Raw genomic sequence first — 15,447 nt, 5'->3', positions numbered from 1 at the left:
TGCCTAAGGTGGTCTTGGTTTTTCACCAGAATCAATCCATTTCTTTGCCGTCCTTGGATAAGGAAAGAAATGCAGAGGAATATCCCCTGTTGCGTCCCTTGGATGTTGAGACATGGCGTGAGGTATCTGGAGGCTTCTAAACCTTTCCGAAAGACGGATCGCATGCTTGTCCTTCATGGTGGAAAAAAACAGGGTGAACCAGCTTCGCGGGCTGCAGTAGCTCACTGGATTAAGGAGGTGGTCACAGCCGCGAATGTGGCTGCTGAAAAGCCGTTGCCTACTCAGGTTAGGGCTGAAGTTGGTCTCCCATCGACTTTTGCTGAGCTGTGATGTGATGTCCTCCTTACACAACTTTTCCAGGTATCCTCATCTGGATGTGCAGGCCCAGGAGGATGCAGCCTTTGTACGTGTGGTGTTGACTGGACCGTGTGCAGCCTCCCACCCTATTCGGGAGAAGCTTGGGTACATCCCACTGGTCCTGAATCCATCTGTCTACACGCTAGGAAATAGAGAAATGACTTACCTGATAATTTTGTTTTCCTTAATGTAGAGAGATGGATTCAGCTTCCTGCCCTTGGCTGCTGAATGATTGTGGTACAGTCCTCCTGTGTAGTTGCGTGTTCCAGGGAATTACTGGTAAGTGTTCATCCAGACCTTACACTAGTATTCATATGTTCTCGCCCGAGTTCAGTTTCTTGTTTGAGTATGGAAATAGTTCTGTTATTTTTAATGTTTTTGCTAGTCTGTTCACAGTTGCTTTTGCAGAGAATACTGTTGGGCTGATGTCACTACAGGAGTTTATAAACTGTGGTGTCAGTTTGCTCCGACTCATCTGCTAGTAGAGGTGCATAACCACTGGTCCTGAGTCCATCTATCTAGATTAAGGAAAACAATTATCAGGTAAGTAGTAATTTCTCCTTTTCTATGCTGTTGAATACCAGCAACAGGGTATTTAAAGGTCACTATAATCTGCTTGCCTGTTCCTGTGAACCTGAATGTAAAACAAGGGCAAGATTTAAAATAGCTTTTTTTTAAATTTTTTGGGACTGTTTGACTCGATGAAATGAATTGCCACGATAGAGTTGAAGATAGATTTAAAAGCAGTTTTTATTTGGGACTATTTGTCGCTGTGAAATGGATTGTATCTTTGGGTTTCTGCCCTAGCAATGGAGTGCTACAGCTAGAGCAAGGTCAGCTGTAACTCTGGGAAGGGAAGGACTCTGAGCAGGTGCTCCCTAGCAGGAAGCATGCTGGGAGTCCAGAGTCTTCAGCCTTACCTGGTTGTAGGAGCACTAAAGCTGCAGTGATGCAGGACTGCCTGGTTGCACCTGGCAGTTTCCTCCTGCTGCTTTGATTTTCCAGTTAAATCAGAACCAGGGCTGAGATTTGGCACCATGAATTTTCATTCACAACTATCTAGGGATTTTTCCCCCCCCTCTATTTCTATCCCCTCACTGCAGCAAGTGTTCATGGCTGGGAGCCTGCAAGCGTGACCCCTAGGACTCACCCTTGCACAGTGATTGCGCTGAGAATCCAGCCTACCTGCACTAGAAGACCTGCCTCGGAAATTGATCCTGATGCACTTTTCTATCTTTGGCATCTTTTTAAACAGCTACTATAGGAAGTATTTTGCAATCAATTTTGGACATCAAGCCTGTTTGGTGATATGTCACTAGGATAATGCTATTGCATATGTGTTGTCCAGCAGTTCTACTCTTAAAAACCTACAATGTAACAAGTATATCCTCGCATGTCGTCTGTGCATTAAAAAGAGAAGCTTTCATAACACTTTATTGTAGCACTTTCATTACAAAGACTGCAACTTTGGCAATAATTTTATCAGAATAGCTTTTGGCACCGTGGCAAAGTTCCACCCTTCTGTTCATCCTTTTACCAGTTCACATTCATCTTTCATCACAGACGGCCGCCGCCTTATTCACAGCTGAAGTATGCCTTCAATGGGGCAAAGAGATGCCGAATGACTGGAAAGCTCCATGACTTTCCCAGCAGCTTCTGACGAGCCCCACGACCCGTGTTGAACGTATCCGTGCAGTGTGCTGGAAACTCCCAGTTACTGAAGGGAACAAAAGACAGCAACTTACAAACAGGTATGGCACAGCAAAGTTGCTTACTTGTATCTTGTGTTCTCCATAAACAGCAGAAATTAGCCATACAGGTGGATGAGGTCATCTGATAGTACCAAACGGTAAAGTTCTCTTGAGCTCAGAAATTTTTGGAGAAATAATTAGAGTATTGTCAGAAGCGTCATCAGTCCTTACGGCAAACTAAACTTCAACTCTGAGGAGGAGAAGGGTGGGAGTGTGTGGCTGATTTATCCTGTCTACAGTGAACACCTGTTACAGGTAAGCAACTTTGCTTTCTTTGTGGACAAGCAGGACAGTAATCGGCCATAGAAGAGGGGACTCCAAAGCTTGAAACATTTTAAGTTCTTATATAGTAGTGAATAACATTCAACCAATGCAAATCTTGCCACGAAGCAATGAATGTGTGGACAAAAGATCAAGTGACAGCTTTTCAAATATCTTTTGAAGCAAAGTGAAGATGAGGTAAGGAAGCTGCTGTAGCCCTAACGTGATGGGGTTTCACTTTGGATTAAAGTTCATTGCCTGATTGAGAATAACCCTAAGATAACAATCAGAAGTCCAAATGAAAAATTCTTTTTCTAACTGGAAGCCCCTGTTTGACTGGGTTGGAAGAGATGCGTAGTTGTAAGACGCAGCTCTTCTGAAGCCAAGGTATGAAGACCCTGTTTTCCTTTAATGTCTGCTCTTGGAAAAAGTTAGCAATAATGTGGGAGAGACCACTTCTGGTAGAAACTTAAGATGTTTTCAAAACTGCTCTATTGTGGAAAACTTTGGTATATAGCAAATATGAGACTAGTGCTTGCAGCTTGTTTACTCTGGATGGAATAAATGATAGCTTTATGGAGCAATTGGTTCAGGAACCGACGAGAGAGGGAGCTATTTTAGATCTAATTCTCAGTGGAGCACAGGACTTGGTGAGAGAGGTAACGGTGGTGGGGCCGCTTAGCAATAGTGATCATAATATGATCAAATTTGAATTAATGACTGGAAGGGGGACAGTGTGCAAATCCAAGGCTCTCGTGTTAAACTTTTCAAAAGGGAAACTTTGATAAATGAGAAAAATTAGAAAAAAACTGAAAGGAGCAGCTACAAAGGTAAAAAGTGTGCAAGAGACATGGACACTTAAGAAAAAAAAACATCCTAGAAGCACAGTCCAGATGTATTCCACACATTTAAGAAAGGTGAAAGGAAGGCAAAATGATTACTGGCATGATTAAAAGGTGAAGTGAAAGAGGCTATTTTAGCCAAAAGATCTTCATTCAAATATTGGAAGAAGGATCCAACAGAAGAAAATAGGAAAATGCATAAACGTTGGCAAGTTAAATGTAAGACATTGATAAGAGAGGCTAAGAGAGAATTTGAAAATAAGTTGGCTGTAGAGGCAAAAACTCACAGTAAAAATGTTTTAAAATATATCCGAAGCAGAAAGCCTGTGAGGGAGTCAGTTGGGACTGTTAGATGATTGAGGGGTTAAAGGGCCATTGCAGAAAGATTAAATGATTTCTTTGCTTTGGTGTTTACTGAAGAGGATGTTGGCAAGGTTCCCGTAATGGAGAAGGTTTTCATGGGTAATGATTCAGATGGACTGAATCAAATCACGGTGAACCTAGAAGATGTGGTAGACCTGATTAACAAACTGAAGAGTAGTAAATCACCTGGACCGGATGGTATACATCCCAGGGTTCAGAAGGAACTCAAAAATGAAATTTCAGATCTATTAATAAAAATTTGTAACCTATCATTAAAATCATCCATTGTACCTGAAGACTGGAGGGTGGCCAATGTAACCCCAATATTTAAAAAGGGCTCCAGGGGCGATCTGGGAAACTACAGACCGGTTAGCCTGACTTCAGTGCCAGGAAAAATAGTGGAAAGTGTTCTAAACATCAAAATCACAGAACATATAGAAAGACATGGTTTAATGGAACAAAGTCAGCATGGCTTTACCCAAGGCAAGTCTTGCCTCACAAATCTGCATCTGCTCTACCAGAAGATCTTAAAAGTTTAAAAGGAAAACATTTTCTATCTGGTGTTCACAAGTCTATCAGAACCCATTTAAGTATCTTGCTCCCCTCTTATGCCTATCCGACTCAAGATTAGAAAAAGAGCTCATCTTAGTGCTACAGGAGCAGACGAATTCAGCAGGAATTCCTATGTCCCAGTAACCTACAGTAGACAGATTGATGACAGGCCTAACATCTTAAACCTCTGGATAAATATTTTCCTATTCCTTGTGATCTAAACATAGTTAAGAACATAAGAAATTGCCATGCTGGGTCAGACCAAGGGTCCATCAAGCCCCGCATCCTGTTTCCAACAGAGGCCAAACCAGGCCACAAGAACCTGGCAATTACCCAAACACTAAGAAGATCCCATGCTACTGATGCAATTAATAGCAGTGGCTATTCCCTAAGTAAACTTGATTAATAGCCGTTAATGAACTTCTCCTCCAAGAACTTATCCAAACCTTTTTTGAACCCAGCTACACTAACTGCACTAACCACATCCTCTGACAACAAATTCCAGAGCTTTACTGTGCGTTGAATGAAAAAGAATTTTCTCCAATTAGTCTTAAATGTGCTACTTGCTAACTTCATGGAATGCCCCCTAGTCCTTCTATTATTGGAAAGTGTAAATAACCAAGTCACATCTACTCGTTCAAGACCTCTCATGATCTTAAAGACCTCTATCATATCCCCCCTCAGTCATCTCTTCTCCAAGCTGAACAGCCCTAACCTCTTCAGCCTTTCCTCATAGGGGAGCTGTTCCATCCCCTTTATCATTTTGGTTGCCCTTCTCTGTACTTTCTCCATCGCAACTATATCTTTTTTGAGATGTGGCGACCAGAATTGTACACAGTATTCAAGGTGTGGTCTCACCATGGAGCGATATAGAGGCATTATGACATTTTCCGTTCTATTAACCATTCCCTTCCTAATAATTCCTAACATTCTGTTTGCTTTTTTGACTGCTGCAGCACACTGAGCCGATGATTTTAAAGTATTATCCACTATGATGCCTAGATCTTTTTCCTGGGTGGTAGCTCCTAATATAGAACCTAACATCATGTAACTACAGCAAAGGTTCCAGGCGTGAACCTAAGGAACAGCTCCTGACAGGATAGTGCCTGAAATACAGAGATGCGACGAGCTGAACATACTGCCACCAGGAATGCCGTCTTCAATGTTAAGAGGCGTAGTGACAGACCGCGTGTTGGTCTGAAGGAAGTCCCAGCTAGGGAAGTCTAAAACTAGATTGAGATTCCACAGAGGCACCAGCCACTTTAGGGGGTGGTCAGAGTTGTTTAACACCTTTCAGGAAGCAGGATAAGTCCAGATGAGTTGATAGCCGGATACCATCCACTTCTGCTCTGAAGCAGGCCAGTGCAGGTACTTGGAACTTGAGCGAGTTGAGACAATCCCTTCTTCATACCGTCCTGTAGGAACTCCAGAATCATGGGAATCTTGGCTGTCCGCGGGAGAATCCCATGGTCCTCACACCAGGCTTCGAATACTCTCCAGATCCGTATGCATGACAGGGATGTGGAGAACTTGCACGCTCGGAGCAGGGTGTTAATCACGGCCTTTGAGTAACCGCGTTTCTTCAGGCAAGTCCTCTCAAGGGCCAGACCGTAAGAAAGAATCGAGATGGATCTTCGTGGAGAATCGGGCCCTGCCGGAGAAGGTCCCTGTGTGGAGGTAGGCACAGAGGTTCCCCGCAAGGAGTCTTTGCATGTCTGAGTACCATGGTAGTCTTGGCCAATCCGGGGCCACTAATAGAACTAGTCCCCTGTGGTAATCTATCTTGCGAATGACCCTGCCCAGTAGTGGCCATGGGGGGAAATGCATACAGTAAGTCTTCCTCTGGCCAAGTCTGGACGAGAGCATCGATTCCTTGGGATTGAGGCTCTTGTCTGCGGCTGAAGAACCTGGGGACTTGTGTCCTCCCAGCCATGGATCTACTGGCCACCCGTCTCAGTGCCCAACGATTTACTATCAGTTGGAAGGCTGTGGGCGACAGCGTCCATTCCCCCGGGTCCAGGTTCTCTCTGCTGAGGAAGTCTGCTGAGACGACGTCTTTTCCTGCGATGTGGGAGGCCGAGATCCCTTGTAGGTTTATCTCCACCCATGCCATGAGAGGGTCTATCTCCAGAGACACCTGCTGGCTCTTGGTTCCTCCCTGGTGGTTGATGGAAGCAATAGTTGTTGCATTACTCGAATTGCCTTGCCTCGGAGACTGTGTCTGAGTTGCAGGCAGGCTAGTGTGACTGCTCGAGCTTCCAGGTGGTTTATGGTCCATTCTGCCTCTTCCTTGTTCCATTGTCCCTGGGCCATCAGTTCCTGACAGTGGGCTTCCCACCCTCGCAGGCTTGCATCCGTGGTGAGCAAGATCCAGTTCGGTGGGGATAGGCTTACTCCTCTGCTTAGGTGGTCTTCCTGTAGCTACCACTGGAGCTGAGAACGTATCTCTGCTGGTAGCTGGAGGCGAATTGAGTAGTCCTTCCGTCGTGGAGCAGTTGCACATGGACACTTGCTCACGGGGCGACCTCCAGGATTGATGCCTTGAGGCCGAGGACTTGAAGATAGTCCCATACTTTGGGGTGTGCATTGGTCATCAACCGTTGTAATTGTTCCATCAGTTTCCTTCTCCTCGGAGGAGGGAGGAAGACTTTGTTCTGTTTGGTGTTGAAACGGGCCCCCAGGTACTTTAGCAATTGAGAGGGCTGCAGACTGCTCTTGCCCATGTTCACGACCCAACCGAGTTCCTGCAGTAGGCTCTTGACTGCTGGTCACCTGCTGGCTCTCTTCCGAAGACTTTGCCCTGATTAGCCAATCGTCCAAGTAAGGTGTACCAGAATCCCTTCCTTCCTCAGTGTTGCCGCCACGACCCCCTTCTGCTCATAGCTTCTAACCTGACAGCCCTGCTACTCCCTGAGAAAACTAAGCTAAGTTAATTTCGGAGCTAATTTCTAATTCCTTTTCTCTAGATTTACTTAAGTTATTTTTGATTACTCCTCCAGTTATTCGTAACTTATCTTGTTTATCTTGATTACTCGTCTGGTTATTTGTAACTTTCCCAGGTTAAGTTTGATGTAAACCGGTGTGATAAGACTTGTCATGAACGTCTGTATATTAAAAGTATGCAAATGATTTTGGTGAAAGTTTTCAGGGCGGTTGCTAGGCCAAAGGGTAGCGCTCTGAACTGGTAATGGTGACCCAGTATCGCAAAGCGCAGGAAGCGCTGGTGATCCTGATGGACTGGGATGTTGAAGGTAGGCTTCGGAAAGGTCAAGGGAGGTTAGACACTCTCCCGGTTGTACTGCCATTATTACGGAGCGAAGAGTTTCCATGTGGAAGTGTAGAACCTGCAGATGACGGTTGACGTTCTTGAGGTCCAAGATGGGCCGGAATGATCCTTCCTTTTTGGGAACGATAAAAAAAAAAATGGAATAGCGCCCCATATTTTGTTGGGGCGTGGGAACAGGAGTTGTTGCCTTCAGTCTGAGTAGTCTTGTTAGTGGTTTCTACTGCCAGCCTCTTGGAGTGGGAGTGGCAGGGTGACATCATAAATTTGTCTCGAGGGATGCTGCGGAACTCCAGAGTAACCTTCTCAAATAATGTTTAGAACCCATTTGTCCGACGTTATCTCGATCTGTCTTTGGTAGAAGAGGGTAAGTCGACACCCCCCCCCCCCCCCCCCCTATATCCTCTTCCTGTGGATGGGTTGGCCCATTCTCATTGTGGAGCATGGCTGGAGCCTGCCACCGGGCCTGCTCCCCTCTTGGTCTGTCTGTTCCAAAAGGGCTGGGACCTTCTGGAGGGACGAGGTGCCTGGAATTGCGAGTTCCTGTAGGGTCTAAAGCGCTGCGATCCTTTGCCCTTGGTTCTTCTGGGTGAGGAATGCTGAGATCTTTTATTCCTATCTTCCGGTAGCCGAGGCACTGGGGATTCACCCCATTTGCTGGCTAACTTTTCCAATTTGCTTCTGAGCAAGAGAGATCCTTTAAAAGGCATTCTTGTGAGATTCACTTTAGATGTCGCGACCGCAGACCAATCCCATAGCCATAGTTGTCTTCTGGCTGCCACTACTGAGGCAACACCCCTGGCTGAGGTGTGCACCAGGTCTGAGCTTGCATCCGTGAGGAAAGCTGCTGTAGGTTCCATCGTCTCACCGGTATAGGTTCTGGAGTTATTTGCCTCTCTCGAGAGGAGCAAGCAGGAACGTGCCACCAGTGCGCAGCAGGAAGCAATCTGCAGTGTCATTGCTGTTGCATCGAAGGCCTGCTTGAGGGTGGATTCCAATCGTCTGTCCTGAGTGTCCTTTAATGCATTCCCTCCCTCAACAGGAGTCGTTCACTTTGAGACTGCACAGACCATAGCATCCACTTTCGGGAAACGCAGGCGTTCCTTGGTCGCTGGTTCTAGAGGGTATAGGGCTTCTAAGGCCCAACCCTCTTTGAAGCTGGCCTCTGGGGCATCCCATTCTAGGTCAATCAGTTCCTGGATGGCTTCCATAATTAGAAAGTAGCATGAGGCCTTATGAAGGGACACCAAGATGGGGTTCTTCTTTGGTTCCACCATAGGGTCCGTGCCAGGAATACCCAGCATTTTCAGAGTCTGGGAAACGAGGGCTGGTAATTCGTCCTTGTAGAAGAAGCGAAGCATGGTTTGGTATGGTTCCATTCCTGGAGGGATTTCTCCTCCTTCCAGGGAGTCGTTCTCATCCGAGGTGTCTGGGTCCCTGTTAGGGAAGTTCTTGGTTAGGTGAGGCATGTCTCGAGGCATCCAAGCCAGGCTGGGAGGATCTTGTGCTTTCGGCACTGGGTTGAGCCTGGGGCGCAGCTGAGGCTGATTGCACCTGCACAAAGACTTGCAGCTCTTATGAAAAATTCCAACCAGGAGAAGGTCCCTGGGTCCATGTTAATCCCAGGTGGAGTCTGAGTAGGGGCCCCAAAGGTGCCCTCCTGTGGGGAAGCCATCTTGGAGGTGCAAAGGTCCGGGGAGCTATCATCAGTAGTTCCGGACTCATCCCCCGACAGTAAGGGGCCAGGCTTTCGTTCCCCCTAGGCTTCTTCGCAATGTTGACACAGGCAGGACTCCAATTCAGGCTGCGCAGCTCTTATGTGGCAGGCTGTGCAAAGAGAGTGCCTTCTGGCCTTCTTGGGTGCCGGTGCCATTGTCTCTATATGTAATTGTGCACGTGTAGTTATAAATGCGGCTGTGCGTGTAGTTAGACGCACAGGTGCGCTCAGTTGTGTGCACAGCTGTGCGCGCGTCTATATTGGACGCGCACAAGTTAGGTGCCTCGGCTGCCCGGCCTACCCTGCACGTACCACTGGCCGAGAAGGGAAGATGGCGCAGATGACCCCCCCCCCCACGCATAAGATGGCGCCCTCCAAGGGTCTCCACGTGTGTGGACCCTTGCACCGGATCGGGACCTAGCCCAAGCAAAGGGTGCTCAACCCGATCGGTGCTCCTTTCCAACCTCGCAGGGGACTGATTCGGTACGGCAATCCGAGCTCTGGAAACCGGAGACCTGAATTTAAAGATTTTTTCTTACCTGGTCTTGGCGCTTAACGATTGTGTGTCAGACGGTCTTCAGCTGCGAGGGGAGAGGGAAATACCTTCACCGCCACGCTCGTTTCTGCACCCGCTGCCTTTCAGCCACACTGGGGGGCTAAGTCCACGCCGGGAACAGACTGCCAGACCAAGATACACCTCTGAGGGATATCGGAGGTCACCTCAAGAATTCTTGACTGGGGGAGGGACCCTTAGGTATCACCGCAGGAGAGCGGGGCTCAGTCTTCCTTAAGGTAAATTTTTCTTCTTTGCTGTATTTGTTAAACACTATTCTAGTGTGTGGGATAGTGTCCACATCTGCTAGGAGACGGAGAGATACTGAAGAGCTGAGGTTACTGCAGAGGAATATCTAGAGTGACGTCAGCTTTGAAATCTGACTCTGTGTCCCATCTGCTAGCAGAAGAGCACATAACCCACTGGTCCTGAGTCCATCTGAATACACGCTAGGAAAAAGCGGATCTAATTAGGTGAATCCTGTATTGTTCTGCTGCTCAAAACTCTCCATAGAGTATGAAGAGAGCAGCTTTTTCAAGGAGAGTTATACATGCACCATATACAGCTGATGAGCAGCTCTTCTGTTAAAGCTGATTGGAAATACATCTTTGCCATGTTATCTTGTAACAGCATCTTTTTCTGGTAGGGTACTGGAATGTTTTGCAATGTTTTTTGCTTTCTGTTCAAAGCTGATTCCCCTACTATTACTGACTCGGAGTTATACTTTTTGATGACAGACAAGGTTGAACGTCATAGTTTGAGAAATAATTTCTTTAGTACTGGTAATGTAGAGAAAGGTGTTGGCCACATCTTTTGAGTTCTGTAATATTCTGTTAACTAGAACATGACTTGTTTTGGAGCTTGGATATATTTTAGTTCACCAAATCTTTCTTTGTATCCAAGTCCTCCTGCACAGTAAATGGATTGGAGAAAGGCAGGATACGGCATTTCCTCTGGCAGAGATGGAGATGAAATCAGTGGAAGATCTGTGAACGTGCATTCTGACGTGATATGAAAGTAGTATATGGCTGCAATTCCTTCTGTAAGTCAGACAATAATGGAAGTGGGTTATCTTTACATAAAGGGGGAACCCTGAGAACTGAGTGTGATTCAGTGTGCATCAATTCCAGTCTGTATTGATAAGGCAGGATAGTGAATTGTTTGATTTTAGAGCCATAGACACCAAAATGGGACTCATCTGTTCTAGCTGGGATGATAAAGGTAGAGATTCTGGTATGTTAACCTTTTAGAGGTGATATCCAGCAGAATTCTCTGAATCTGGAACTAGAGTTGGCATAGAATCAGAATGGACTTATTTGTCAGATGTGCACTATCTACGTTTTGGCACTGCAAAGTTTCTGTGCTGAAAGTTATGGCTTTCTTGGGCACCAGTCTCCACCAATAGTGGTCTTCCCGGGCTCCTCAATGCTTTGGTGCCAAAAAGCACAACATTTTTTTTTCTCTACTGGAAGGAGAATGGTGCCTGTAGTGAGACTTCTCACTCATGGTGCTTAGTATGAGAGGAGCCTGGCTGGGGTCCGTAAGCTGATGACTATTTCCTTTTAGTCAACCTAGAAACATAAGAAGAACTTAATTATTTCAAAGTGAAGCTTCTAGGTAATCTTTCCCTGGAGACAGTTGGGCGTAGCACAATTTAGTACATCATGGTATGGGCCTAAATGGTGGTTGTATTGAATAGCAAGGGCCTCTTTTAAAGCCCAGTTTGCTATTTGCCATCATAAAGAGGGCTGCAGCAAGACTGAGCTCAGTTTTGAGACAAAAATCTAACAATTTTAATCTTACAACTTGTTTTGTCTTTTTTTAACACAGAATGTGAATGGCCTAAAAAGTGCAAAACACATCCTTTAGCACAAGCAAATGTAAAAAAAAACCTGAGCAGCCTTGTGCAGCAGCAATGATGTGGGAATATCTGCACATGCTCAGTCTGTTTTTCGGAGCTCAGAGAGCTTTTCTGACTTAGTGCTATCAGATGGCACCTACTTATGTGGCCAATTATTGTCCTGCTTGTCTCTTGAGAATTCAGAAGTGTCCATCCTATTCTGCCTCACTGTTTAAAAATAAAAAGATCTGCCTTTAGGAAAAATAACTGCATACCTAAAATTCATTAAAATATATCAAAATGATTATTTTTGGAAGAAAGACCACAGCATGCAAAGAGGAAATCAACTGGAAGTGAGTGAAATGGAGAATTTCACTTAAAAAGGAAAGGATGGCAGTGCCTGAAATGAAAAGGTTTCATGTATGGAAGGAGGGGAGTATAGTGCGCACAGACTAACAATAGAGGTAGGGTCCATGTCCAGGTTACTATGTGCTTTTCTCATATCTCGTTCAGTAGCAAAACAAAACTCCACCAACCATTCCACACTCTTCAATCTAAGGTCAAAAACCATAATGCTATTAAAACGAACAGTTTCAATAAACGCAATCTAGAGATTTAGATACAAACTTTAATATAATCTAATCAATTCATAGTATCACCACATGCATCACATTACAAAGGTTATTTTGCTAAAACTATTATAGCAAACTTCAAATGAGACCAACAAATTCACTAAAAACATCAATTTTTCACACAGTCCCAATACATAAAACCCCCAACGTCCACAGCCTACATTCACCTCATTCATTCAATAAATTATACCTGCAGTAATTAAATGCACCTATAATCGTCCTATATGTTAATAGTGACCGCATATGGGCAATGGTTGCAGGAGATCTTTGACAGTAGTTAAATCATTCCAAACTGGCAGGTACTTAACGTATGGAATGTGACAATCGTATTTCCAGAACCAGGAGCACCGTCCATTAAGCAAGCTTGTAAAGACAATATACCATGCTCTCCGGTGGCACTCCGGTGGCACTCCGGTATGCCCGCATCAGGGGAATATCTTTAACAAACGTTTCCTCAATATGGCCTCTCAAGCTGTAAGTCATTCATTGATGAATGATATTCCCCTGATGCGGGCATACCGGAGTGCCGAAACGCTTCAGCGTAGGGAGGTTTAAGATATATTGGAGGAATATTAAAGCAGACTTTTGGTTACAAGGAATTTTGATATATTGGAGGAATATTAAAGCAGACATTTAGTTACAAGGAATTTTGATATATTGGAGGAATATTAAAGCAGACTTTTGGTTACAAGGACTTTTGATATATTGGAGGAATATTAAAGCAGACATTTGGTTACTAGGACTTTTGATATATTGGAGGAATATTAAAGCAGACTTTTGATATATTGGAGGAATATTAAAGCAGACATTTGGTTACTAGGACTTTTGATATATTGGAGGAATATTAAAGCAGACTTTTGATATATTGGAGGAATATTAAAGCAGACATTTGGTTACTAGGACTTTTGATATATTGGAGGAATATTAAAGCAGACTTTTGATATATTGGAGGAATATTAAAGCAGACTTTTGGTTACTAGGACTTTTGATATATTGGAGGAATATTAAAGCAGACATTTGGTTACTAGGACTTTTGATATATTGGAGGAATATTAAAGCAGACTTTTGATATATTGGAGGAATATTAAAGCAGACATTTGGTTACTAGGACTTTTGATATATTGGAGGAATATTAATGCAGACATTTGGTTACTAGGACTTTTGATATATTGGAGGAATATTAAAGCAGACATTTGGTTACTAGGACTTTTGATATATTGGAGGAATATTAAAGCAGACTTTTGGTTACTAGGACTTTTGATATATTGGAGGAATATTAAAGCAGACTTTTGGTTACAAGGACTTTTGATATATTGGAGGAATATTAAAGCAGACATTTGGTTACTAGGACTTTTGATATATTGGAGGAATATTAAAGCAGACTTTTGGTTACAAGGACTTTTGATATATTGGAGGAATATTAAAGCAGACTTTTGGTTACAAGGACTTTTGATATATTGGAGGAATATTAAAGCAGACTTTTGGTATATTGGAGGAATATTAAAGCAGACTTTTGGTTACTAGGACTTTTGATATATTGGAGGAATATTAAAGCAGACATTTGGTTACAAGGACTTTTGATATATTGAAGGAATATTAAAGCAGACATTTGGTTACAAGGACTTTTGATATATTGGAGGAATATTAAAGCAGACATTTGGTTACTAGGACTTTTGATATATTGGAGGAATATTAAAGCAGACTTTTGATATATTGGAGGAATATTAAAGCAGACTTTTGATATATTGGAGGAATACTGAAGTGGATACCTGGCCACATCGGAGGAATACAACTGCAGTATAACAGTATGATGACATTTGCTGATGGAAGGTGACAGACTATGGGAAAGAGATTTGAACAACATTAGGATGGTCAAGATATTGATAGTGAACGATTAGACATAGTGGTTTATAGCCACCATTTCAAGTCACTGGAGCATGGTATATTGTCTTTACAAGCTTGCTTAATGGACGGTGCTCCTGGTTCTGGAAATACGATTGTCACATTCCATACGTTAAGTACCTGCCAGTTTGGAATGATTTAACTACTGTCAAAGATCTCCTGCAACCATTGCCCATATGCGGTCACTATTAACATATAGGACGATTATAGGTGCATTTAATTACTGCAAGTATAATTTATTGAATGAATGAGGTGAATGTAGGCTGTGGATGCTGGGTTTTTTTTATTTTTATTTATGCATGTTTAACAAATATAGACAGTAATTCTACATGCCAATGACAGTCTATACAGGCATAACATAATTTACACCTGGCTCCATCTTCTTCATAAAAGAAATAAAGTAAATATTTATGGACATGCCAGGTTTCAATTATATTACCTCATATGACCTTTTATAAGGAATCTAGAGATTCTAGATATTTTATTATAGAGCATTTAGCGGATAATATTTCTAGGTATAGGTGGTCTAAACATTTATACTATATTACCATTAACACATCTGGATAATCATGAACTAGAAGTACGAGCTTCCAGGAAATTCCTGAGATCTGAAGGTTCTAAAAACACAAATCTCTTATTCTTAAATTTAACACCACATTTACAAGGAAAATATACAACCATCTGAGCTCCTAGATTCTTGACCTCGGAACTCATCTGTAAGAAATTCCTTCTTCTTATTTGAGTGGGCCCTATTATGTCAGGATACATCCATATTTTTTGTGCAAGATTAGGTTTTTCTCTATTACAGAGAAATAATCGTAGAATAAGGTCTCTATCTTCCATTTTCCCAAGTCTTACACACAACGTTCCTCTTGGTTCCACTTGTTCTTCCATTGATTTCTCTAAGAACTCTGTAATATTATTCAATTGTTGGGACTGATTTAACCCCCCTTTGTGGCTATAAAAAAGATTTTTTTCAATAGATGGTATCTTTTCTGGAGTGACTTGTAAATTCTCTCCTAAAAATCTTTTAAATTGCTCCAATGGTGATATAAACTTTACATTGGGAAAGTTCAAAATCCTAATGTTGTTATATCTCTAATTATTCTCGATTACTTCAATCCTTCTAGAGTTTGCCAATTCTCCTTTTATTATTCCTGATTGAATATCTTGCACTTGGGTAAACTGTTTTTCCAAAGTTTCCAATTTCTCTGTTTTTTTACTGCATCATCTGTAGTTTTAACTTGGAGATGTACCGTATTTTCCGGAGTATAAGACGAGTTTTTAACCCCCTGAAAATCTTCTCAAAAGTTGGGGGTCGTCTTATAGGGCGTATAATTAATTTATAAGCCCTCCCTGTCTCCAAGAATATCAGAGCGGTAGCGCATCCCTCT

General features: G+C 43.3%; 1 protein-coding gene across 1 annotated transcript in view; it reads right to left on the bottom strand.

The window, feature by feature from the left end:
* Positions 1 to 474: 474 nt before the first annotated feature.
* Positions 475 to 15,447, bottom strand: part of DNMT3B (DNA methyltransferase 3 beta) — a 244,084-nt gene continuing 229,111 nt past the window's right edge. Inside the window, exon 19 of the mRNA XM_029611336.1 lies at positions 475 to 2,074. Within this exon, the coding sequence (XP_029467196.1) occupies positions 1,933 to 2,074 (142 nt within the window). The 3' untranslated portion in view covers positions 475 to 1,932. The remainder of the gene's footprint in view (positions 2,075 to 15,447) is intronic.

This window comes from Rhinatrema bivittatum, chromosome 8 (assembly GCF_901001135.1).
Source record: "Rhinatrema bivittatum chromosome 8, aRhiBiv1.1, whole genome shotgun sequence".
NCBI lineage: Eukaryota > Metazoa > Chordata > Amphibia > Gymnophiona > Rhinatrematidae > Rhinatrema > Rhinatrema bivittatum.
This window is presented reverse-complemented; position numbering and strand designations above follow the sequence as displayed.